This window comes from Pseudophryne corroboree, chromosome 1 (genome assembly GCF_028390025.1).
Source record: "Pseudophryne corroboree isolate aPseCor3 chromosome 1, aPseCor3.hap2, whole genome shotgun sequence".
NCBI classification, from domain to species: domain Eukaryota; kingdom Metazoa; phylum Chordata; class Amphibia; order Anura; family Myobatrachidae; genus Pseudophryne; species Pseudophryne corroboree.
Window position 1 is genome coordinate 40,415,951 of NC_086444.1, and position 27,296 is coordinate 40,443,246.

The 27,296-nt window shown below is 47.8% G+C and overlaps 1 protein-coding gene across 3 annotated transcripts in view; it reads left to right on the top strand.

Annotated features, from left to right (window-relative positions):
* ST8SIA5 (ST8 alpha-N-acetyl-neuraminide alpha-2,8-sialyltransferase 5) overlaps positions 1-27,296 on the top strand; it is a 143,603-nt gene that overhangs the window by 38,045 nt on the left and 78,262 nt on the right. For 2 of the 3 annotated variants that reach the window (XM_063958497.1, XM_063958488.1), the window contains exon 2: positions 1,666-1,776. The exons of the other annotated variant lie outside the window; for it this stretch is intronic. In XM_063958497.1, the coding sequence (XP_063814567.1) occupies positions 1,666-1,776 (111 nt within the window). The remainder of the gene's footprint in view (positions 1-1,665; positions 1,777-27,296) is intronic. 3 annotated transcript variants of the gene reach the window in all.

Genomic DNA, 27,296 nt, shown 5'->3' on the forward strand with positions numbered 1-27,296 from the left:
TATTGCAGAGGCAGGGTTCCGTGGTGCAGGGTGCGGGTGTCATTCGGCTCCCGTCCAGCGGTTCCCGTGAGTGGCTGGAGGTGGGAGCTGGGGACGGGGTATTGCAGAGGCAGGGTTCCGTGGTGCAGGGTGCGGGTGTCATTCGGCTCCCGTCCAGCGGTTCCCGTGAGTGGATGGAGGTGGGAGCTGGGGACAGGGTATTGCAGAGGCAGGGTTCCGTGGTGAGGGTGCGGGTGTCATTCGGCTCCCGTCCAGCGGTTCCCGTGAGTGGATGGAGGTGGGAGCTGGGGACAGGGTGTTGTGGTGGCAGGTTTCCGTGGTGCAGGGTGCGGGTGTCATTCGGCTCCCGTCCAGCGGTTCCCGTGAGTGGATGGAGGTGGGAGCTGGGGACAGGGTGTTGCAGAGGCAGGGTTCCGTGGTGAGGGTGCGGGTGTCATTCGGCTCCCGTCCAGCGGTTCCCGTGAGTGGATGGAGGTGGGAGCTGGGGACGGGGTATTGCAGAGGCAGGGTTCCGTGGTGCAGGGTGCGGGTGTCATTCGGCTCCCGTCCAGCGGTTCCCGTGAGTGGCTGGAGGTGGGAGCTGGGGACAGGGTGTTGTGGTGGCAGGTTTCCGTGGTGCAGGGTGCGGGTGTCATTCGGCTCCCGTCCAGCGGTTCCCGTGAGTGGATGGAGGTGGGAGCTGGGGACAGGGTGTTGCAGAGGCAGGGTTCCGTGGTGAGGGTGCGGGTGTCATTCGGCTCCCGTCCAGCGGTTCCCGTGAGTGGATGGAGGTGGGAGCTGGGGACAGGGTATTGCAGAGGCAGGGTTCCGTGGTGCAGGGTGCGGGTGTCATTCGGCTCCCGTCCAGCGGTTCCCGTGAGTGTCTGGAGGTGGGAGCTGGGGACAGGGTGTTGCAGAGGCAGGGTTCCGTGGTGCAGGGTGCGGGTGTCATTCGGCTCCCGTCCAGCGGTTCCCGTGAGTGGATGGAGGTGGGAGCTGGGGACAGGGTGTTGTGGTGGCAGGTTTCCGTGGCCCGGGGTGCGGGTGTCAGTGAGCTCCCGGTCAGTGTGTTCCGACAGTGGCTGGATGTGGGAGCTAGTGACGGTGTTGGGGAAGGAGGGTTCCGTGCTGTGGGGTGCGGGTGTCATTTGGGGTGTAGGTGGCTGTGTGTTGCGGGGAAACCAAGGGAGGGGTTTATGGGGTGGGGTGTGGGTGTGTATTGTGGTACCGTGCACGGTGGGGCGTTCGTCCCATCATGTTTTCCTCTGATGATGGCGGCCGGATTCTGTGGCTGCTGCTGCCGCCGCTGTCCACCTCCCTACGTGTAGCTAGGGTTGTGCTGGCACAGGGCAGAAGCAGGTGACTCCGCCCAGCCCTGTGACTCCACCCAGCGTTACGGGCCCAGGCACAGAGTCACAGATTTGGCCTAATATATAGGAGATATCTATATTAGTATACATTCACTTACATTTGGAATAAATAAACCGAATGTGTCGCCCTGTGATTGGTGGGAAATAACTGGAACATTTCCGCTGATGGTGCTGCACATACTAATGCCGTGTGGTACTGAGACGGTTAATTGCTTGGTGTGAGTGAATATGAATATTGTGCTGTGTTTTGTCAATGAAAAGATCTGGGCAGGAGACAAGACGGTGCACCGTGTAAACTGCCTCCTTCTCTCACTAGAGGACTGCAGTTTAGCTGGCAGAACGGAGGAGAGGAGTTGGGAAATTGGACGGGGATCTTTAATTTCACGGATGACGGAGCAGTGAAGACTGGGAGTGACGCAGGCGGCAGGTACAGACTCACACGGAATAACAATGGGGTGGGAGGGAACAGTGGACGCTACATTCTATTACAGGCTGTCTCCGCTGATCATTGTGGGGCATTTGTTATCAAAGCTTGGCGAGGGGTAAAATTCCAACCAATCAGCTCCTAACTGCCATGTTACAGGCTGTCTTTAAAAAAAGACGGGAGCTGATTGGTTGGTACTTAATCTCTCTCCAAGGATTAGTACATAGACCCCAATGGGGGAAATTTATCATATGCCCCTGAGTTTGCTGGGCCTGTAGTTTACCAAGCTACAACTCCAAGTTTCTTCTGCCTGACGGTGACAGGGGTGTAGTAGTGTATGCCGGCGGCCGGGCTCCCGGCGACCAGCATACCGGTGCCAGAATCCCAACCGCTGGCATACCGACAGCTGGGCGAGCGCAAATGAGCCCCTTGCGGGCTCGCTACGCTCGCCACGCTTTGGGCACGGTGTCGCACTACGCTCACCATGCTATTTATTCTCCCTCCAGGGGAATCGTGGACCCCCAAGAGGGAGAAAAAGTGTTGGCATGCCGGCTGTCGGGATTCTGGCGTCAGTATACTGTGCGCCGGGATCCCGACAGCCAGCAAACTGAAGACCACCCGGTGACAGTACATGCTGGGAGTCGTAGCTCACCATAGGTTTGCAATTAATAAATGCCCACACAGAGGGGTTACAAAAGATGTGGAAAATTGCGGGTAGATTTGTGGTGTTTCCCATAGCAACCAATCAGATTATAGCTATCATTAACTTAGTACATTCTAGAAAATAATAGCTAGTTTCCTATTGGTTGATATGGGCAGCGCCTCCACTTTTCCTTCTTGGAGGTACAGGTTGAGTATCCCTTATCCAAAATGCTTGGGACCAGAGGTATTTTGGATATCGGATTATTCCGTATTTTGGAATAATTGCATAGCATAATGAGATATCATGGTGATGGGACCTAAATCTAAGCACAGAATGCATTTATGTTACATATACACCTTATACACACAGCCTGAAGGTTATTTTAGCCAATATTTTTAATAACTTTGTGCATTAAACAAAGTGTGTCTACATTCACACAGTTCATTTATGTTTCATATACACCTTATACACACAGCCTGAAGGTCATTTAATACAATATTTTTAATAACTTTGTGTATTAAACAAACTTTGTGTACATTGAGCCATCAGAAAACAAAGGTTTCACTATCTCTGTTCTACTCCAAACATTCCGTATTTCGGAATATTCCGTATTTCGGAATATTTGGATATGGGATACTCAACCTGTATTAGTTTATCCAGAATTCCGCAATTTCCCCTATTACAGCCCAGATTTTCAGGATATCCATGCTTGAGCACAGGTGATTGAATTAGTATCTCAGTCAATTTGAATTAGCCAACTGGACTTAAACATAGATTTCCTTAAAACCTGGACTGTAATGGCACAGTTTAGGAAACTCTGACTTAAGCTATCCTTTAAAAAGGTAATGTACGCACGCACGCATGAACCTTTATTAGTTATTTTAACAAAAAATGTATATTTGAAAAACATTTCCAATACAGAATTGTTAGTAAATAGAAGTTACTGTATGTTTATCTGTAAACTTCTCAGCTGCCCTGTTGCTATGCCTCGTCTCCCCTAGCAACCATCACGGGTAAATACTTTGAACTCCCTCCTCTCTTCCTAACTAACCACTCCCATTGCTATTACTGTCTCTTTGACATTCATTATTCTTGTAGTAACTGCCTCTATTTTGTCCATGTATCATACAGTATTTATCATTATTGTGTCTGATCATTTTGCCACTGTACCGCTGCCTTTATCATTGTTTTCGTTATCATTTTTCCACTGTATTATAACCTTTGTCATTTTGCCACCGCAACACTTTTGGACCCATTGCTCTCACTACCTTTAAGCTTCTACTCTTCGCTCCATCATCCCCCCACCCCCTAGTCATCCATTTTCACATCATGCACTCACCTCCTATCCACCTCATCTGTTTATCACCACTGTCCTATGTTACTGTATGATTTACCTCTCACTTTTTCTGTCTTTACTCCCCCCTTCCTTCTGCTGCCTCACTTCACTTGCACCAAACCCAGCCTTCCTCAGCGTACCTGCAACCTCTCTAACCTCAACCACAATAAATGTATTCCCAACTATGACCTCTTCATCTCTACCTCCCTTGACCTTCCCATAACCTCTCATAACCTTTGTATCACCAAATGACACCACCTCTTTAGCGGGACAATCTGTTCTCCCAAACCCATGGTGGTGGAGTTGGGATTTTACTTTCCCCTCTCTACACCATCTGGTTCATTCCTCCTGAACCCTCTCTTCTTTGAGGTTGACTCAATTTACCTCTTACATCTTATCCACTCTCACATTGCTATCATCTGTTGTCTGAAAGGTCCCATCTCCCAATTCCTCAATACCTTTGCCACCTGAATTCCTCATTTCTTCTCATTAGACCTGCTCAGCCTCCCACATCAGAGGCCACTCGGTTGACATGGTTTTCTCCCACCTCTGTACTATCTCCAGTTTCAGCAACCCTCTTTGTCAGACCACCACTCTCTCTCCTTCAATATTTCCCTCCCATCACACCCCCTCTTAAGGCTTCTCTTGCAAGACAAAATCTAAATGTCTGTGATGCCACCATTTTTTCCTCCTTTCTAGACTTTCTACTCTCACCTATGACCCTCTCCTGCCCTGACCAGACTGTCTCCTTTTACAACCATGTGCTCACTTCTGCCCTTGACTCTCCTATTCCCCTGGTTGTCACTATAAGTCAAGAGAGTGCTTCTGGAGGAAATTGTGATATCTTGCTGTCTTCCTCCACTTCAAATTCATTCTTTCTTCCTACATCACTGCGCTAAGTACTCCCACTTCAAGTATCTCATTTCCTCCCAGTCCTCCAATCACCACCGTGTTTTTGCCACATTCAATTACATCCACTCCTCCTCTCCTCCCTTACTGTACGTGACTTTGGCAAAAATTTTCCATAGAAAATTGAGTCTATCTCCATGACATCTCTGATCTTCAGACCACTGTCCCGCCTTAAGGCTAGTGACCTCATCTTCCATCTCCCTATGGGTTGGAAGTCCTTTTTTTCTTCTCCTCCTCTCCATCATCCACTTTCCCCATAAACCCTATTCCTTCTCCTCTTATGTTCAGCTTATCCGTCTCCTGTGGTACTTTCACTGCATCCTGCCAGAATGTTACAGTCGAAATATGCAATTTTGCATATAAATCTAACTGTAAACCTAACCCTAATCCTAATTGCAGCCTAACCCTAATCTAACTCTGACACTAACTGCAGCTTAACCCTAACCCTAAAATCATGTGTTGACCCTAATCTTCTGCTGCCACGCTCGCCTTTGGGATTTCTCCTGTGCCACCCCCCAATCGCGGGAATGCCCTCCACTCATACTAACTTGCCACCAACCTTCCAGCCTTTAAATGTTACCCTAATGCTACACTCAGGCCTACCACCCCTCCTTCTAACATTCCAACCACTGGCCCCTGCCCCTCTCTTCCCCTCTCCCTCTCTGTGCCATCCTATCCTCTAGAATGTCACTTCTTGCCAGCTGGGCACTCTCCCCTTTGCTTTGTTGCGTAATTATGTGATTTCAGCACTCTAATTATGTATGTTTGTGTTACTTGTATGTTTCACCTCTGTGGGGGGGAGTCAATTAGCCATGGTAAATTACAATGGGTAACTGATCCTCCGGGGCTATCCAATTAGCCTCGAAAAGTTGGCACTATTGAGGATTTTTTTTCACTAGCCTGTAGGTAGGCAAAAAAAAAAAATCCCTGCTAACTGACGTGTTTTCGTGATAGTAGCCGTGACAACACGTGGATCTGGAAACTTATCCTGGATCCAGGTGTTTTAGACTGAAAACAGTTTCGCGTGGAAAAGTTAAGTTACAAAAGCTTTTATTTTTTTTTTATATATATATATATATATATATATATAAGTTGGGGTAACCCATTGGAGGCCAGTATACAGTTGTATGTAAATGTCAAATTGTGACTTTTGCATACACAAAATTTGTATTTGTCCACTTAGGTTTCTAAAACTGTATTACAAGTAGCAAGTATCTGCAAAGTCACCATCATCTTGCAACAGGTGCAAAATGCACACAAAGACACGCACACAAACTATATGTTAAAGATACATGGAAGTCCCCATGCCCCATCTGTAGTTACACTTTCCATTCCCAAATCTGCTCATCTAGGGGAAGATGCTTCAAGCCTTCTACAGAGGATAAGAGGAGATGTGGCCCTTCTAGCTTGATCAGGTGCATTCTGTAAAATGATACATAGACGCACTTGTCCTTTTTAGAAGCATTGATATATATCTCCTCACTAAGAAGAAGAGAGATAAAAGACGTTCTAGTCCCTGGTCACCAGCAATAGTATCTAAGTCACCATAGTCTGCTGCTTCCAGTGTACTGATCACCTTACCACTACTGGTCTTGCATTTACCCGCTCTGGTCTCTGCTCCAGTCCGGTCTGTCCATTCTTCTTTACAACACCAACTAGAGGATGAAAATCTCCCGTAGCCTTCCAAAGTGATTTAGGCATGTTTGTTCATAATGGAAGCCTCCTTAACCTACCGCAGAAGTGGTACAGCCATGGATGCCTGCAGAGACATCTAATTCAGGCATTGCCTTCTGTTCTGAGGGTCCAGCCACTGCCTCCTGTTCTGAAGGTCCAGTTGCTGGGCCTGTGGACAAACCTTGAGCCATGGACTACAGATATTAGGACAAACAATATTATCTGGTCATTTGGCCTGATGACAAACCTTTTTACTCTGGCCTGCCTTTCCCTACAGTCACTGCATTGATCAAGGTGTCTGAGATGACTGCCTTACACAAAGCTCCAGTTGCTGCCTTTGCTGAGTTCCCATTCACTGCCCGGTCTGAGCTCTCAGAGATAACTGCCTTGCCTTGATTCTAGTCCTGGGGTCCTGTAGATTCCAATCATGTCCTGAGGTCCCGGAGATTCCAATCTTATGTCCCGACATCCCAGAGAATCCAGCCGCATGTCTCTAGATTCCGTAGATTCCGACCTCATGTCCTGAAGTTCACAGAAATTCCAGCCTCATGTCTTTAGATTCTGTAGAATCTGACTTAATTTTCTGAGGTCCTGGAGATTCCAGGCTGATGTCCCTAGGTACCCAAGATGACTGCTGTTCATGAGGCATCCAAGATGTTTGTTTTTACTGGGAGGTCTTGCCTGATGGATGTCTGCTTTTCATGAGGTTTCTGAGACAACATCCTTTGCCCAGGGGTCCAGTCACCTCACCAGTCCACCTAAGAGACAACCGACTAAACTGAGACTTGCACAGCAAAGCAGGCATCTATCTCCGTTCCCGAACTGAGTCTAGGTTTTAAGTAAAGTATATCCATGCTTGGTCACAGGTGACTTAATTAGTACCTCAGTCAATATGATTTAACCGGGTGTGGATCATTAGATCGACAATGTTTAGGTCGACCACTATAGGTCGACAGTCTCTAGGTCGACAGGGTTTCTAGGTCGACATGTGGTAGTTCGACAGGTCAAAAGGTCGACATGAGGTTTTTGTTTTTTTGTGTGTGTTGTTTTCTTCGTAGATTGACCGGGAACCCCAATTAGTGCACCGTGTCCCCTCGCATAACTCGCCATGCTTCGGGCAAGGTGCCTCGCTGTGCTACCGCTTCGCTCGGCACAGATTACCATTCCAATTGTAGTCCACGTGGATCGTTAAGTATGAAAAAGTTTTAAAAAAAGAAAAAAAAATGTGATAAACTCATATCGACCTTTTCACCTGTCGACCTAGCACATGTCGACCTAGAAACCCTGTCGACCTTCCAACCCTGTCGACCTAGTGACTGTCAACCTATAGTGGTCAACCTAAACATTGTCGACCTAGATAGTGTCGATCTCCAGACCGGATCCCGATTTAACCATCTGTGCTGTGCCATGGATATACTTTAAACCTGGACTGTTAGTGCACCTCGAGGACTATGGGGTCTATTTACTAAGCCTTGGATAGTGATAAAGTGCCAGCCAATCAACTCCTAACTGACATTTTTTAAAACACAGCCTGTGACATGTCTGGTAGGAGCTGGTTGGCTGATACTTTATCTCCATTCACTTTATCTCCATCCGAAGCTTAGTAAATAGACCCCTGAGTTTGGGAACCCCTGATCTATGTACAGTGTATAAAGAACACCGTACAACAGGCAATGAGACTTGTCAGCGCCAGATACTCACTTACACCACTCAGAGAGTTTGTAACTGGAACATTCCAGTTTCAAGGGCCAGTGACTGAATTAGGGATGTCACCGACAGACATAGCGATTTCCTTATCAGTGGCTCCATATCACAGTTACCACCTGTCTGCTCGCTTAGTTACCGTCCAGCCAGCCACAAATAACTAGGGGTCTGTTTAGTAAATTAAAGCCTTTCATTTCAATTGTGAATAGAAAAAAAGAAATGTGTGGAGAAATCTTCTTTCTCCGCCTTTTCTTTCCTCTAATAACAGTGCTACAGACCTCGTTGGTTTCAATAGAGGCTGCACACATTGGGGGTCATTCCGAGTTGTTCGCTCGCTAGCAGATTTTAGCAGCATTGTACACGCTAGGCCGCCGCCCTCTGGGAGTGAATCTTAGCTTAGCAGAATTGCGAACGAAAGATTAGCAGAATTGCGAATAGAAAATTCTTAGCAATTTCCGAGTAGCTCGAGACTTACTCCTACACTGCGATCAGCTCAGCCCGTTTCGTTCCTGGTTTGACGTCACAAACACGCCCTGCGTTCGGCCAGCCACTCCCCCGTTTCTCCAGACACTCCCGCGTTTTATCCTGGCACGCCTGCGTTTTTCCGCACACTCCCAGAAAACGGTCAGTTTCCGCCCAGAAACACACACTTACTGTCAATCACACTCTGATCACTTCAACGATGAAAATTCTTCGTTCGGACGTGAGTACATCTACTAAGTTTTGAGCTAAAATACTTAGCGCATGCGCACTGCGTACCATGCGCATGCGCATTTTCGCCTTAATCGCTCCGTTGCGAAAATCGGCAACGAGCGAACAACTCTGAATGACCCCCATAGTGTATTTAATAAAATTACAGAAGTGAACCATCTGAGGATGGCGTTATGTGCGTCTGCAGGGGAGATAAGCAGGTAAAGAACGTTCTCTTCCAGCTCTCTCCCATACTGCATTGTGCCCCTAGCACCTTTGACCATGGCATTGTTGCATGTGATCTGCAGCTGGCGATTTTCAGGGTTTAGCTCTGTGCATCAGAGACTTGTGACAAGTGCAATAATGCAGATACTAACGTTCTTCGTCTCTCTGGATGGCATATGGAGGTCTTGGAATTATTTATTACAGGACTGCGCTTGATCATGTGCCATTTTGGATTCTCTGTGATCACTACTCTGTGTTGCCCCTCACCTCTGGGCCCCTTAGCTGTTGTACCCCCGGCAGCGGTGTGGCAGTTCTGCCACGCCTAAAAATGGGGTTTGCCCTCACCCTACAGTATATACATTTTCGTCTTTACATTGTTGTCAGCTGTTTCCACACAAGGTGATGGTGACTGCTATCTACAGGGGGAGGGTTGCCCCTGGTGATGAAAGCCTAGTCTCACCCCTGCCACTCAGTGCCATCATCGCACACATGACCAGTGCCGGCACTTGGAGATGAGATCATCTCCTCGCGTCGGCTCTCCCTATCCTGTCAACGGGTGTTGGGTGGCTTCGACTTGGCTTACCCGTTTACACTGCACTGCGTCCCAGGTCCATCGCGGGACCAACCCTGCAAGCTAGCCAGGTTGAATTCCCGGTAAACCCTTCCTTTTCCACTGAGACACTCCCGGGTTTTTAGCGGCAGTGGAAAAGGGGTATTAGCGTCAGAGACTGTTATATCTGTTATATTGATCTTGGGGTTTTTTCTTACTGTTGGACAACAATGCCAGACATTTTTTTAGGAGTGTTAGTAAATTTTCTGACCTTTGATAACCTATAATGTGTCCGAATATACCGTCGGGGCTGGTTCACCGGGGATTCGCTTACGGTCCATTTATGCCGTGACAATGTTCAGAGGCACCAGGTTCTCTGTACTCGCACCTGTAATCACTTGTGATGCAGGTAGCGGGTGTAAAACATACTTACCTACTTTGAATGTCTCCTCTCCGGGAGAAGCCGCTGCAGGAGACTTCAGGGGGCGGGGCCGGGCTGTGACATCATCAAGCCCTGCCCCCCACATCCAGAAAACGCAGCGATTCGCGGGTCCGCGGGAAGCGGGTGGGGCTAAAATGACACAATTCGTGGCATTTTAACCCCTTCCCCACTCCACGGACCCACGAACTCAGGAGAGTATCTCTCCATCCTGCCCACAACACTAGGATGCGAGCAGGATGCGGGAGACTTGCCTACTCTTCCGGGGGTGCTGGGTGCTACCTCAAAAAACGGGAGCCTCCCGCAGCTTCCGGGAGAGTAGGTAAGTATGGTGTAAGGAGCCAGTTGCTTCAAAACATTGTTCCGGCTTAAATGGACCGGAAGCGCATCCCCGGTCAGCCAGTTCGGCGATGGATGTTATAACACCTGTGAAGACCACACACTGCAGCCTCCATTACATCAGTTGTGTAGCTTAGCTAGAACTTTTCCCTCTGTCATGTAACTTTACCCCAGCCCCCATCCTCCGACTTCCCTGGGAAGAATCCGGCTGTGGGCGCTGGAGCTTTTCCCAGGTGGAATATTCACAGTCTAATAATAGGGAGTGTAAAATGTTTCACAGCTGTTCCTCTTGTCACTTATACACCTCTAACACAGAGAGAGACACCTAATAACCCTCTGATGTCATCTGCTCGTCCCTGTGACAATGCAGATTTCCTTATAATATCCTACAGAGCGCAGAGGACGGGTGCTGGGATTCAGAGATGGTATACTGTAATCCGCTATGGGCAGTGGTGCTTAGCCTGTCACTGCAGGCACTAAGGGGGTTATTCAGAGATGGACGTAAATCTTGCTTCCGCAGCAAGATCTGCGTCCATCTCCTCACATGCTGGGGGGGCCACCCAGCATGTGTGTGGTGCCGCCCTGCAATACATCTGCAATTACATTGCGGACGCATCAATTTAAGTTCGACCCCTCTCTGCGCAGCCTGACTGTACTGGCAGGCGGTCCGGCGACATTTTTTTCCCCTGGAACAACTGCATGTGACATCACGCAGCCACCCTGAAAATGTCCCCCCCCCCCTCCCGTTTTGCCCACCATGCCCCCACAACGCCATGTCGCCGCCCACCCAACGCCAGTTGCTGTCAGTCATCTTGCGGTCACATCCTTCAGGGATGCGGCCGCAATGTGAATGACCACGCAGGCACGGTGCAGCCGCTGCGCATGTGCAGTTTGACGATGTATGGCAAACTGCGATGCGGCTGCATTAATGGGTATCAAGGGGGACATGTACTAAGCAGTGATAAGAGTGGAGAAGTGAGCCAGTGGAGAAGTTGCCCATGGCAACCAATCAGCACTGACGTAACATTTAAAATTTTCATACTATAAAAGTATACAGAGCAGCTGATTGGTTGCCATGGGCAACTTCTCCACTGGCTCACTTCTCCACTTTTATCACTGCTTAGTACATGTCCCCCTAGGTTAGCAGAGTCACTAGGAGGATGTGACCACCAGACCCTGGCTGTACTCTCTAGTGACAGTCTGTAGCATTAACCTACTATATGAGCCCAGGGCTGTTCTGTATACTTTTATAGTATGCAAATTATAAGTGGTTGCCATGGGCAACTTCACTGGCTCACTTCTCCACTTTCATCACTGCTTAGTACCTGTCGCCCAAAGTGGAGAGAGATAAAGTGGAGAAAGATAAAGTACCAGCCAATCAGCTCCTAACTGCCACGTTACAGGCTGTGTTTGAAAAATGACAGTTAGGAGCTGACTGGCTGCTACTTTATCTCCATTTAAGGCTTAGTAAATAGACCCCTAAGAGTTACTTCCACTGCTATTGCTGCGGGGTCTTCCCCATACAAGTGTTACGGCGGTAATTGCACCGTTGCAGTGCCTGGTCAGTTATCGCAGTCTCAGGATGACGATAGCCAATGAAAATCATTAGTAAGAATTTTTTTTTTAAGGTTTAAAGGTTTTCAAATATTATTTGTATTTTGTTACATTTTTTTTTTTTTGTGTTCATTTTGTGGGGTTTCGGTTCCACTGCACATACAGTATGTTGTCTGGCGTGTCCATTCACGGATGCGCACCTCTGCAGACTGGCCCGACAAAGTGGTATGTCAGCCATTGCTGCTTTGTGGCAGTATTGTAGGGCAGCATGATGTAAGTATTCTCACCTGTCACAGCAATATATTTTCTGGGTAAATTGCAGCAATATGGGATTTTTTTATCATCATAAATTACCATAATATATAGAGATCAGTCGCAATCACTTAAAACCCTATTGATAAATTAGGACTATTGCTCTCAGCGGTCTGTGCATGAAGCAGCGTGCACAATTTTTGTGGCTTTTATGCCAGACAAATGGCTAATCACTGATTTAACTTGCTATCCCTGTATTTATTTCCACAGGTGTCCGTCTCCCCATAGTCTGCTATGGGAACTGCAGTATCTGCTCAATTTAGGACGTGTGGTTACCTATAGCTGGCAGTGGGGGACCAGTGAAGCTCTTGATCCCCGCTGTACCCGATAGAAGCCCATGATTGGTAAATTGCGGTGCTACCATAACCTGTATTGCCACAATAAGGATCACCAGTTAATGTGTGGCCTACATAACTAGCCCCCCGGGTGAATAGGCAAATTTGTCCCTTTGGCCTAGTGGGCTTTGAGCTCTATGCATTATTTTTGGTGTATGTGCCCAGTGGTAAAACCTTTATGGGATGTCTTGCGTGTGGCGGGGTGTTTGGAAGGGTGGGAAGTCCCAATGTTACACAGTGACACCCCCACCCTTACTGCTCTACTATTATATACCAAGCATTGGAAACAGGGTTGGCCTGGCCACACAGGGGTACAAGGAAACCCCCCGGTGGGCCCCACTGTCTTGGGCCCCCACCTTCACCTCTAGTGAACAGGATCCATAATGTGCACTTGATTTATACATTATACATCTGTTACCTTATACTGCACAGGACTATGGTGTATTCTCTATAGTGCATTGCAGTTATTAATCTGGTACATTATCATGCATGCACTTACTATATGTATTTATCAAGTATTTACTATATGTATTTATCAAGGGCACCAGACCATGCACTCTCTAATGCATTGATTTTCAACCTTTTTTAACTCGCGGCACACCAAACAATATTTGAAAATTGCCAAGGCACACCATCAGTTCTCCACAGAAAAAAACATATACACACATTGGCCCTCACAGTAAATAAAACTCCACACATAAATTGGCCTACACAGAAAAATATATCACATTGCTCCCCACATAAATCTTGTTAAATTATTCACATTGTTCCCACCCATAAATCCTTTTGCTCCCCACATAAATCCTATTGCTCCCAACAGGAGAAATAAGATAACTAATATTAGCCCCTATCTGTCAGCTGTCCTCCTCCCTGTCCTTTAGTTGCGGGGGTTGTTCATAGTGGAGAGCGAATACTGAGCAGTGGGCGGTCGGGCAGGAGTGGATGAGGTGAGCAGGGAACGTTTTTTATGCGGGTGGGAACTGGAAGATGTGTGTGTGTATGTGTGGGCTGGCTGGGTGGTGAGACGTGCTGGCTGTGACCTATGATGTCACACTGCTGCGTCTTCAAGGCATAAGTCACGACCGGGGCATGATTGATCCCCTAAGAAGAGCCCGGGCCAACAGATCGCTCTGAAGGTGCAGGAAGTGGCTCTGACTCAGCGGCACACCTTGCAACTGGTCGCGGCACACTAGTGTGCCACGGCACACTGGTTGAAAAAGCCTGCTCTAATGGTTAGCCAAACCTCTGTTGTCTCTGGCCACACCCCCTCTGGAGGCTGGTCACACCCCTAAACATGGGCCCCTATTGCTGCATTCCCCCGGTGGGCCCTCCATGCCCCAGTCCGACACTGATTGGAATATATTTTTGCCCTGCATGTAGTGATGGTAATTACAAGAACCCATCGTCTTAGACACGTTCTGTCTTAGAAGGCTGCACACAGTAACTAGAGCTACTCAGAGGCTTTGTGCAGCCATCGTGTGATCAGAGTCAGGAGGATGCAGTTATTATGGAGGATGTGAGCAGAGGTCATTGCACAGACATCTCATCCGTAGTGAGATCATCTGGCTGTACTGCCGCAGGTTCCCGTCCCTGCCTCTGCGCTAGTCCTGCTGGACGGAAAGCCACACTGAGATCCCGCTCTCCATTCTGCTCATCTGCACTCAGACTAGTTACCCCTGGGCACAGCCACTCTGTATTCTGCTCATGGGCCATTCATCTATCGCGCCGCTGTTTTGTTTGGTGTAATACGAGGACAGGCTCAGGCTTTTATTTTTAAACCTTCTATATTAAATTGGTATCTTATAGTTGGAGAATGTGAGAATAGCACACGTACTGTATGCACTACAAGTCCCAGCATGCTCCACTAAACAGGGGCAGCTAACAGTTTGCAGTAGCGCAGGACTACTGGAAAGACTGCCTGGAATAATGAGTTCATGAAGTAGATAATAAAGCTAGGATTTTCAGCGGATTATAAAACAAGACTTTATAACATTGATAAATATGGGTAACAGTATGGCGCGGTGCTGGTGCCACGGTACTGGTATGACTGCATCACACTGCTTGTATGATGGTGATGTAATGCTCGTACGATGGTATGATGATCGCACAGTGCTTGTATGATGGTGATGTAATGCTCGTACGATGGTATGATGATCGCACAGTGCTTGTATGATGGTGGTATGATGCTCGTACGATGGTATGATGATCGCACAGTGCTTGTATGATGGTGGTATGATGCTCGTACGATGGTATGATGATCGCACAGTGCTTGTATGATGGTGGTATGATGCTCGTACGATGGTATGATGATCGCACAGTGCTTGTATGATGGTGGTATGATGCTCGTACGATGGTATGATGATCGCACAGTGCTTGTATGATGGGGGTATGGTGCTCGTACAATGGTATGATCGCACAGTGCTTGTATGATGGGGTATGGTGCTCGTACAATGGTATGATGATCGCACAGTGCTTGTATGATGGGGGTATGGTGCTCATACAATGGTATGATGATCGCACAGTGCTTGTATGATGGGGGTATGGTGCTCGTACAATGGTATGATGATCGCACAGTGCTTGTATGATGGGGGTATGGTGCTCATACAATGGTATGATGATCGCACAGTGCTTGTATGATGGGGGTATGGTGCTCGTACAATGGTATGATGATCGCACAGTGCTTGTATGATGGGGGTATGATGCTCGTACAATGGTATGATGATCGCACAGTGCTTGTATGATGGGGTATGATGCTCGTACAATGGTATGATGATCGCACAGTGCTTGTAAGATGGGGGTATGGTGCTCGTACAAAGGTATGATGATCGCACAGTGCTTGTATGATGGGGGTATAGTGCTCATACAATGGTATGATGATCGCACAGTGCTTGTATGATGGGGGTATGGTGCTCGTACAATGGTATTATGATCGCACAGTGCTTGTATGATGGTGGTATGGTGCTCAGACAATGGTATGATGATCGCACAGAGCTTGTATGATGGTGGTATGGTGCTCGTACAATGGTATGATGATCGCACAGTGCTTGTATGATGGTGGTATGGTGCTCATACAATGGTATGATGATCGCACAGTGCTTGTATGATGGTGGTATGGTGCTCGTACGATGGTATGATGATCGCACAGTGCTTGTATGATGGGGGTATGGTGCTGATACAATGGTATGATGATCGCACAGTGCTTGTATGATGGGGTATGGTGCTCAGACAATGGTATGATGATCGCACAGTGCTTGTATGATGGGGGTATGGTGCTCGTACAATGGTATGATGATCGCACAGTGCTTGTATGATGGTGGTATGGTGCTCATACAATGGTATGATGATCGCACAGTGCTTGTATGATGGTGGTATGGTGCTCGTACAATGGTATTATGATCGCACAGTGCTTGTAAGATGGTGGTATGGTGCTCAGACAATGGTATGATGATCGCACAGTGCTTGTATGATGGGGGTATGGTGCTCGTACAAAGGTATGATGATCGCACAGTGCTTGTATGATGGGGGTATGGTGCTCATACAATGGTATGATGATCGCACAGTGCTTGTATGATGGAGGTATGGTGCTCGTACAATGGTATGATGATCGCACAGTGCTTGTATGATGGGGGTATAGTGCTCATACAATGGTATGATGATCGCACAGTGCTTGTATGATGGGGTATGGTGCTCGTACAAAGGTATGATGATCGCACAGTGCTTGTATGATGGGGGTATAGTGCTCATACAATGGTATGATGATCGCACAGTGCTTGTATGATGGGGTATGGTGCTCGTACAAAGGTATGATGATCGCACAGTGCTTGTATGATGGGGGTATAGTGCTCATACAATGGTATGATGATCGCACAGTGCTTGTAAGATGGTGGTATGGTGCTCATACAATGGTATGATGATCGCACAGTGCTTGTATGATGGTGGTATGGTGCTCGTACAAAGGTATGATGATTGCACAGTGCTTGTATGATGGTGGTATGGTGCTCGTACAATGGTATGATGATCGCACAGTGCTTGTATGATGGGGGTATAGTGCTCGTACAATGGTATGATGATCGCACAGTGCTTGTATGATGGGGTATGGTGCTCGTACAAAGGTATGATGATCGCACAGTGCTTGTATGATGGGGTATGGTGCTCGTACAAAGGTATGATGTTTGCACAGTGCTTGTATGATGGGGGTATAGTGCTCATACAATGGTATGATGATCGCACAGTGCTTGTAAGATGGTGGTATGGTGCTCATACAATGGTATGATGATCGCACAGTGCTTGTATGATGGGGGTATGGTGCTCATACAATGGTATGATGATCGCACAGTGCTTGTATGATGGTGGTATGGTGCTCGTACAATGGTATGATGATCGCACAGTGCTTGTATGATGGTGGTATGGTGTTCGTACAATGGTATGATGATCGCACACTGCTTGTATGATGGTGGTATGATGCTCGTACAATGGTATGATGATCGCACAGTGCTTGTAAGATGGTGGTATGGTGCTCATACAATGGTATGATGATCGCACAGTGCTTGTATGATGGTGGTATGGTGCTCATACAATGGTATGATGATCGCACAGTGCTTGTAAGATGGTGGTATGGTGCTCATACAATGGTATGATGATTGCACAGTGCTTGTAAGATGGTGGTATGGTGCTCGTACAATGGTATGATGATCGCACAGTGCTTGTATGATGGTGGTATGGTGCTCGTACAATGGTATGATGATCGCACAGTGCTTGTATGATGGTGGTATGGTGCTCGTACAATGGTATGATGATCGCACAGTGCTTGTATGATGGTGGTATGATGCTCGTACAATGGTATGATGATCGCACACTGCTTGTATGATGGTGGTATGGTGCTCGTACAATGGTATGATGATCGCACAGTGCTTGTATGATGGGGGTATGGTGCTCGTACAGTGGTATGATGATCGCACAGTGCTTGTATGATGGGGGTATAGTGCTCGTACAATGGTATGATGATCGCACAGTGCTTGTATGATGGGGTATGGTGCTCGTACAAAGGTATGATGATCGCACAGTGCTTGTATGATGGGGTATGGTGCTCGTACAAAGGTATGATGTTTGCACAGTGCTTGTATGATGGGGGTATAGTGCTCATACAATGGTATGATGATCGCACAGTGCTTGTAAGATGGTGGTATGGTGCTCATACAATGGTATGATGATCGCACAGTGCTTGTATGATGGGGGTATGGTGCTCATACAATGGTATGATGATCGCACACTGCTTGTATGATGGTGGTATGGTGCTCGTACAATGGTATGATGATCGCACAGTGCTTGTATGATGGTGGTATGGTGCTCATACAATGGTATGATGATCGCACAGAGCTTGTATGATGGGGGTATGATGCTCGTACAATGGTATGATGATCGCACACTGCTTGTATGATGGTGGTATGGTGCTCGTACAATGGTATGATGATCGCACAGTGCTTGTATGATGGTGGTATGGTGCTCATACAATGGTATGATGATCGCACAGAGCTTGTATGATGGGGGTATGATGCTCGTACAATGGTATGATGATCGCACAGTGCTTGTATGATGGTGGTATGGTGTTCGTACAATGGTATGATGATCGCACACTGCTTGTAAGATGGTGGTATGATGCTCGTACAATGGTATGATGATCGCACAGTGCTTGTATGATGGTGGTATGGTGCTCGTACAATGGTATGATGATCGCACAGTGCTTGTATGATGGTGGTATGGTGTTCGTACAATGGTATGATGATCGCACAGTGCTTGTATGATGGGGGTATGGTGCTCGTACAATGGTATGATGATTGCACAGTGCTTGTATGATGGGGGTATGGTGCTCATACAATGGTATGATGATCGCACAGAGCTTGTATGATGGTGGTATGGTGCTCGTACAATGGTATGATGATCTTACAGTGATTGTATGATGGGGGTATGGTGCTCCTACAATGGTATGATGATCGCACAGTGCTTGTATGATGGGGATGTGGTCAAGATCCCGCCGGACGTAATCCCGGTGGTCGAAATACCGACATCGGAATCCGGACAGGCACAATCCCAACATATTCTCCCTCCGTGGGTGTCCACGACACCCATAGAGGGAGAATAAATTAGTGTGTCCGCATTTGATTTCATTAAGGTACAAGGCATTTTGCTCTGTGTCAGCCCAATGAAATAGCAGTAAGACATATTAATCGTCCATTTTTCATTTATTATTCTGATGTTACCCTGATGAAGTTACGTAATGGGACAAAACGCGTAGGGTGATGGTGGTGTATTGGCATACACTCTGTGGAAGGTACTGTCGTGAGCTCACACCCTTCACAGGATGAAGACAGGAAACTGGTGACATCTTTTCCTAATTGGGGGGGAAAATACTGCACCTCTACAGATTGTGAGCCATTTATTTTATCATATAAATATTTGAACAGTTATTAATGAGTGGCCTTTGAGCCTTCTCTTTTGGGGTGATTTTGTTGGTATGAAGGTCTATCTGGACAACATCGATTTGAGGGCTAACCCAAAAAGAGTTCTATATTGCACAAGCTCAAACATACCCTTTTCAGACCGTCTGTGGCGGGTTGCACCAGGGATCCTGACAAGGGAGATCCTAGGGTGTGACCTGCCTCAGGTGCCCCACTGCCACTGTCTGCAACCTGGGATATTGGCGGGTTGGTGAAGTCAGCGGTGATGCGGTGGGGACGGCGCTTGGAGATCACATGATCTCCCAAGTGCCACCTGTACACACACAGTAAACGGGAAATGGGTTGCATTGACCCGGCTCCTGTATCTGGCACTGTGGGGGCATATCTAGCACCGGGGAGGGTGGGGGGGGGGGGGGGGTATTTCTGGCACTGTGGGGGCTTGTGTATCTGGCACTGTGGGGGCATGTGTATATCTGGCACTGTGGGGGCATATGTGTATCTGGCACTGTGGGGGCATATGTGTATCTGGCACTATTGGGGGCATGTGTGTATCTGGCACTGCACTATTGGGGTCATATGTGTATCATGCCACCATTTTCATTGGCCACGCCCCATGTGGCATGTGGCCACACCCATTTTTGGTGTGCATGCGCCAAAGACGTGCGCACACAGTACCACTAAGACTTTGTTTTTCTACTTGCACCACTGGGTAGTGCGCTGCACTGCACTTCTTTGCACTACTATTTGATTATACTACCTGGCCTTGGGTGGCATTGCGTCCTCAGCCAGGCCAGCCACTGCTGATGTCTCCTCAGTGTTATAAGAATTACTGTGTGGGCATAATGTGTAAAGGGAACTGCTACTGTGTGGGCATAATGTGTAAAAGGGTTACTACTGTGTAGCATAATTTGAATTGGTGGACTATTGTATTGCCATGCCCCTTTCCCACAAGATCATGTCCCTTTTTTTGTACATGCACCTTTTCTATTTCAAATATGGAGGGCGCCAGTCCCTTACTTTGCCAGAGGCGCCCGGACCCCTAGATACACCCCTGCCTAGCATTTATCTGACACATTCTATAAAGAAAAAGCTAGAATCAGACTGGTTTCTATGAGCAACTTCTCAGCTTCTCCACTCTTTAGGTTTGAAACATTTCCCCCAAAAGACCTTAACACTACCAAGCAGATGGTTGCTACGTAAGAGTTATATTGTATTATATAACACTGCGGGCCAACACAGTATCAATGCTGAAAGTGATTTTGGGGCTAATTCAGACCTAATTGCTCGCTAGGGGTGTTTTGCAGTCCTGCGTTCGCATAGTCACCGCCCATGGGGGAGTGTATTTTAGCTGTGCAAGTGTGCGATCGCATGTGTAGCAGAGTTGTACAAACATCTTGTGCAGTCTCTGCGCAGCCCAGAACTTACTCAGCCGCTGCGAACACGTCAGGCTGTCCGGGACCGGAATTGACGTCAGGAACCCTCCCTGCAAACGCTTGGACACGCCTGTGTTTTTCCAGCCACTCCCTGAAAACGGTCAGTTGCCGCCCACAAACGCCCTCTTCCTGTCAATCTCCTTGCGATCGCCCGTGCGAATGGATCCTTTGCACAAACCCATCGCTGAGCGGCGATCCGCTTTGTACCCGTGCGACGCGCCTGCACATTGTGGTGCATATGCATGCGCAGTTCTGACCTGATCGCCCACTGTACGAAAACGCAGCCTAGCGATCAGGTCTAAATTAGCCCCTTTGTTTCTTGCATTTTAGGAGCACAAAGAGCATCCAGCTACTGTAGGAATCACAGCCAGGTGACCCGTCTTATATCAGTTTATTATGTTGATATACAGTACTGTACATTTCTTCCATTTTTCATCACTTGGTGTTTTAAAGACATTGTAGAAGTTATATTTTTGGTGTTTCACTGCTTAAAATTATGTCCCAGTATAGAATACTTGTCTGCCATGCGACTTTACCTGTAGGATAATAGATGACCCAGGCGAAGTCGGGGACAACAGTGGTTACACTATATATATAAAGTGTACTATAAGTCACACATGTGCTGTATATGTGCTGGTATTTAATACTGTGGGTGTGGTCCAGGCATGGAGAGGATAATTGCTAAGGGGGACGGCATAACGTAAATCTTAGTCTGCCATGCTTCTGTAAGCGTAAATAGTCGCCCAATGCCCATCTATATAACAAACGAGATGTTCTGAGACTAACGTGTATTCAGAGCTGGGGTAATGGGTCCTACTACTTTGGACGGGGGGGTGGGGGTCACCAGGGCCGTAGCTAGGTGTGTGCGGAGGGTGCACCACACATAGCACTGCAGGGTAGGGGGTGTTGTTGGCAGCACTTGTCAATTATGTGTTTTAATTACTTTCACTTGCAGCATCCCCCCCATTTTGAAGACCAGCATCTCCTGACCGGGTGTGGTATGCAAGGTTGACAGTGACTATTTCGACCACTATTGGTCGACAGTAACCAGGTCGACAGGGTCTCTAGGTCGACAGGGTATCTAGTTCGACATGGTCTAAGTCGACAGGTCAAAAGGTCGACATGAGTTTTTTAAATGTTTTTTTGGTGTCGTTTTCTCCGTACAGTGACCGGGAACCCCAATTAGTGCACCGTGTCCCCTCGCATGGCGAGCGATCGGGCAAGGTTCCCAATCGTACTCCGCTTGGATCGTTAAGTATTAAAAAGCTTGCAAAAAGAAAAAAATTGTGAAAAACTCATGTCGACCTTTTGACATGTCGACCTAGTTACCAGATCCCCTCCTACTTTCTTCCCTGACCCCTTATGTCGCTAATACCTATACAACATTCATAAACTCAACTTGAGATGTCTTTGTTATGCAGTCACACTGTCCTTTATTACATTTCAATATGCTGACATACCTGGGATTCAAACCTATTGCCTGTGGCATTGCAGTCACACAATCTATTCATTGAGCTATCTGCCCTTGCATCGAAAGCTTGATTCTAAGCTAGAGAATTCTAACTATTTGAAGCTTACCTTGTACTTTGTAAAAAAATGATCAGCGTTGTGGCTGAGCAGATCTATGTAGTGTGCGGCTGCAGGAGATTGGATATGTGGCTGCACACTGCATGGATCTGCTCAAATGCAATGCTGATTTTTTTTTTTTATCACAAAGTACCAGTAGCTTCATATAATGATCACAGTTTTTATACAGGAGCACATAGCTCAATTAGTAGGGTGTGTGATTAGAGTACAGCAGGTTATAGGTTTGAATCCTGGATATGGCAGTATATTGAAATGTTATTTCTCTGACGTCCTAGTGGATGCTGGGACTCCGTAAGGACCATGGGGATATAGCGGCTCCGCAGGAGACAGGGCACAAAATAAAAGCTTAAGGATCAGGTGGTGTGCACTGGCTCCTCCCCCTATGACCCTCCTCCAAGCCTCAGTTATATTTTTGTGCCCGGCCGAGAAGGGTGCAATCTAGGTGGCTCTCCTGAGCTGCTTAGAATAAAAGTTTAGTTAGGTTTTTTTTTTATTTTCAGTGAGTCCTGCTGGCAACAGGCTCACTGCATCGTGGGACTAAGGGGAGAAGAAACGGACTCACCTGAGTGCAGAGTGGATCGGGTTTCTTAGGCTACTGGACACTAGCTCCAGAGGGACGATCACAGGTTCAGCCTGGATGGGTCACCGGAGCCGCGCCGCCGTCCCCCTTACAGAGCCAGAAGAGACGAAGAGGTCCGGTGAAATCGGCGGCAGAAGACATCCTGTCTTCAGACTAAGGTAGCGCACAGCACCGCAGCTGTGCGCCATTGCTCTCAGCACACTTCACACTCCGGTCACTGAGGGTGCAGGGCGCTGGGGGGGGAGCGCCCTGAGACGCAATATAACAGAATACCTTAGGTGGCAAAACAGAATACATCACATATAGCTCCTGGGCTATATGGATGTATTTTAATCCCCTGCCATTTTACACAAAAAAGCGGGAGATAAGGACGTCGTGAAGGGGCGGAGCCTATCTCCTCAGCACACAAGCGCCATTTTCCCTCACAGCTCCGCTGGAAGGACGGCTCCCTGACTCTCCCCTGCAGTCCTGCTTCAGAATCAGGGTAAAAAAGAGAAGGGGGGGCATTGTTGGCAGCAAATAACAATAATTAACAGCAGCTATAAGGGAATAACACTTATATAAGGTTATCCCTGTATATATATATATAGCGCTGGGTGTGTGCTGGCAGACTCTCCCTCTGTCTCTCCAAAGGGCTAAGTGGGGTCCTGTCCTCTATCAGAGCATTCCCGGTGTGTGTGTGCTGTGTGTCGGTACGCGTGTGTCGACATGTATGAGGAGGAAAATTATGTGGAGGCGGAGCAGTTGCCTGCGTTGGTGATGTCACCCCCTAGGGAGTCGACACCTGACTGGATGATTGTATTTAAACAATTAAGTGATAATGTCAGCAATTTGCAAAAAACTGTTGACGACATGAGACAGCCGGCAAATCAGTTAGTGCCTGTCCAGGCGTCTCAGACACCGTCAGGGGCGCTAAAACGCCCGTTACCTCAGTGGGTCGACACAGACCCTGACACAGATACTGAGTCTAGTGTCGACGGTGACGAGACAAACGTAATGTCCAGTAGGGCCACACGTTACATGATCACGGCAATGAAAGAGGCATTGAACCTTTCTGACACTACAAGTACCACAAAGAAGGGTATTATGTGGGGTGAGAAAAAACTACCAATATTTTTTCCTGAGTCAGAGGAAATAAATGAGGTGTGTGAAAAAGCGTGGGTTTCTCCCGATAAAAAACAGCTAATTTCTAAAAAATTATTAGCATTATATCCTTTCCCGCCAGAGGTTAGGGCGCGTTGGGAAACACCCCCTAGGGTAGATAAGGCGCTCACACGTTTATCTAAACAAGTAGCGTTACCGTCTCCTGATACGGCTACCCTCAAAGAACCAGCTGATAGAAGGCTGGAAAATATCCTAAAAAGTATATACACACATACTGGTGTTATACTGCGACCAGCAATCGCCTCAGCCTGGATGTGCAGTGCTGGAGTCGCATGGTCGGATTCCCTGACTGAGAATATTGATACCCTGGATAGGGACAATATTTTGTTAACTATAGAACATTTAAAGGATGCATTATTATATATGCGTGATGCACAGAGGGATATTTGCACCCTGGCATCAAGAGTAAGTGCTATGTCCATCTCTGCCAGAAGAGCGTTGTGGACGCGACAGTGGTCAGGGGATGCGGATTCCAAACGGCACATGGAAGTATTGCCGTATAAAGGGGAGGAGTTATTTGGGGCTGGTCTATCGGACCTGGTGGCCACGGCAACGGCTGGAAAATCCACCTTTTTACCCCAGGTCACTCCACATCAGCAGAAAAAGACACCGTCTTTTCAATCTCAGTCCTTTCGTTCCCATAAGTACAAGCGAGCAAAAGGCCACTCCTTTCTGCCCCGGGGCAGAGGAAGAGGAAAAAGACTGCACCATGCAGCCGCTTCCCAAGAGCAGAAGCCCTCCCCTGCTTCTGCCAAGTCTTCAGCATGACGCTGGGGCTTTACAAGCAGACTCAGATATGGTGGGGGCCCGTCTCAAAAATTTCAACGCGCAGTGGGCTCACTCGCAAGTGGATCCCTGGATTCTACAGGTAGTATCGCAGGGGTACAAACTGGAATTCGAGGCGTTTCCCCCTCATCGTTTCCTGAAGTCTGCTTTACCAAAGTCTCCCTCCGACAGGGAGGCAGTTCTAGAAGCCATTCACAAGCTGTATTCCCAGCAGGTGATAATCAAGGTACCCCTCCTGCAACAAGGAAAGGGGTATTATTCCACGCTGTTTGTGGTACCGAAGCCGGACGGCTCGGTGAGACCAATTTTAAATCTGAAATCCTTGAACACTTACATAAAAAGGTTCAAATTCAAGATGGAGTCACTCAGAGCAGTGATAGCGAACCTGGAAGAAGGGGACTATATGGTGTCTCTGGACATCAAAGATGCTTATCTCCACGTCCCGATATACCCTTCTCACCAAGGGTACCTCAGGTTTGTAGTACTAAACTGTCATTATCAGTTTCAGACGCTGCCGTTTGGATTGTCCACGGCACCTCGGGTCTTTACCAAGGTAATGGCCGAAATGATGATTCTTCTACGAAGAAAAGGCATTTCAATTATCCCTTACTTGGACGATCTCCTGATAAGGGCAAGATCCAGGGAACAGTTAGAAGTCGGAGTAGCACTATCTCAGGTAGTGTTACGTCAGCACGGGTGGATTCTAAATATTCCAAAATCGCAGCTGATTCCAACGACACGTCTACTGTTCCTAGGAATGATTCTGGACACAGTCCAGAAGAAGGTGTTTCTCCCGGAGGAGAAGGCCAGGGAGTTATCCGAGCTAGTCAGGAACCTCCTAAAACCAGGACAGGTCTCAGTGCATCAGTGCACGAGGGTCCTGGGGAAAATGGTGGCTTCTTACGAAGCGATTCCATTCGGAAGATTCCATGCAAGAACATTTCAGTGGGATCTACTGGACAAATGGTCCGGATCGCATCTGCAGATGCATCAGCGGATAACCCTGTCGCCAAGGACAAGGGTGTCTCTCCTGTGGTGGCTGCAGAGTGCTCATCTACTAGAGGGCCGCAGATTTGGCATTCAGGATTGGATCCTGGTAACCACGGATGCCAGCCTGAGAGGCTGGGGAGCAGTCACACAGGGAAGGAATTTCCAGGGCCTGTGGTCAAGCTTGGAAACGTCTCTTCATATAAACATTCTGGAACTAAGGGCCATTTACAATGCCCTAAGTCAAGCAAAACCTCTGCTTCAGGGTCAGGCGGTGTTGATCCAATCGGACAACATCACGTCAGTCGCCCACGTAAACAGACAGGGCGGCACGAGAAGCAGGAGGGCAATGGCAGAAGCTGCAAGGATTCTTCGCTGGGCGGAAAATCATGTGATAGCACTGTCAGCAGTATTCATTCCGGGAGTGGACAACTGGGAAGCAGACTTCCTCAGCAGACACGACCTTCACCCGGGAGAGTGGGGACTTCACCCAGAAGTCTTCCACCTGATTGTAAACCGTTGGGAAAAACCAAAGGTGGACATGATGGCGTCACGTCTAAACAAAAAACTGGACAGATATTGCGCCAGGTCAAGGGACCCTCAGGCAATAGCAGTGGACGCTCTGGTAACGCCGTGGGTGTACCAGTCAGTGTATGTGTTCCCTCCTCTGCCTCTCATACCAAAAGTACTGAGAATCATAAGAAGGAGAGGAGTAAGAACTATACTCGTGGTTCCGGATTGGCCAAGACGGACTTGGTACCCGGAACTTCAAGAGATGCTCACGGACGAACCGTGGCCTCTACCTCTAAGAAAGGACCTGCTACTGCAGGGGCCTTGTCTGTTCCAAGACTTACCGCGGCTGCGTTTGACGGCATGGCGGTTGAACGCCGGATCCTGAGGGAAAAAGGCATTCCAGAAGAAGTCATCCCTACTCTGGTCAAAGCCAGGAAGGACGTAACCGCAAAACATTATCACCGCATTTGGCGTAAATATGTTGCGTGGTGTGAGGCCAAGAAGGCCCCTACAGAGGAATTTCAACTGGGTCGTTTCCTTCATTTCCTGCAAACAGGACTGTCTATGGGCCTAAAATTAGGGTCCATTAAGGTTCAAATTTCGGCCCTGTCGATTTTCTTCCAGAAAGAACTGGCTTCAGTACCTGAAGTTCAGACATTTGTAAAAGGGGTGCTGCACATACAACCTCCTTTTGTGCCTCCAGTGGCACCTTGGGATCTCAATGTGGTGTTGAGTTTTCTAAAGTCACATTGGTTTGAACCACTTTCCACTGTGGACTTAAAATATCTCACATGGAAGGTGTCGATGCTGTTAGCCTTGGCTTCAGCCAGGCGTGTGTCAGAATTGGCGGCTTTATCATATAAAAGCCCTTACTTGATATTTCATTCTGACAGGGCGGAATTGAGGACTCGTCCTCAATTTCTACCTAAGGTGGTTTCTGCATTTCACATGAACCAACCTATTGTGGTACCTGCGGCTACCAGGGACTTAGAGGACTCTAAGTTGCTTGACGTTGTCAGGGCCTTGAAAATATATGTTTCCAGGACGGCTGGAGTCAGAAAATCTGACTCGCTGTTTATCCTGTATGCACCCAACAAGCTGGGTGCTCCTGCTTCTAAGCAGACGATTGCTCGTTGGATTTGTAGTACAATTGAGCTTGCACATTCTGTGGCAGGATTGCCACAGCCAAAATCAGTAAAAGCCCATTCCACAAGGAAGGTGGGCTCATCTTGGGCGGCTGCCCGAGGGGTCTCGGCTTTACAACTTTGCCGAGCAGCTACTTGGTCAGGGGCAAACACGTTTGCTAAA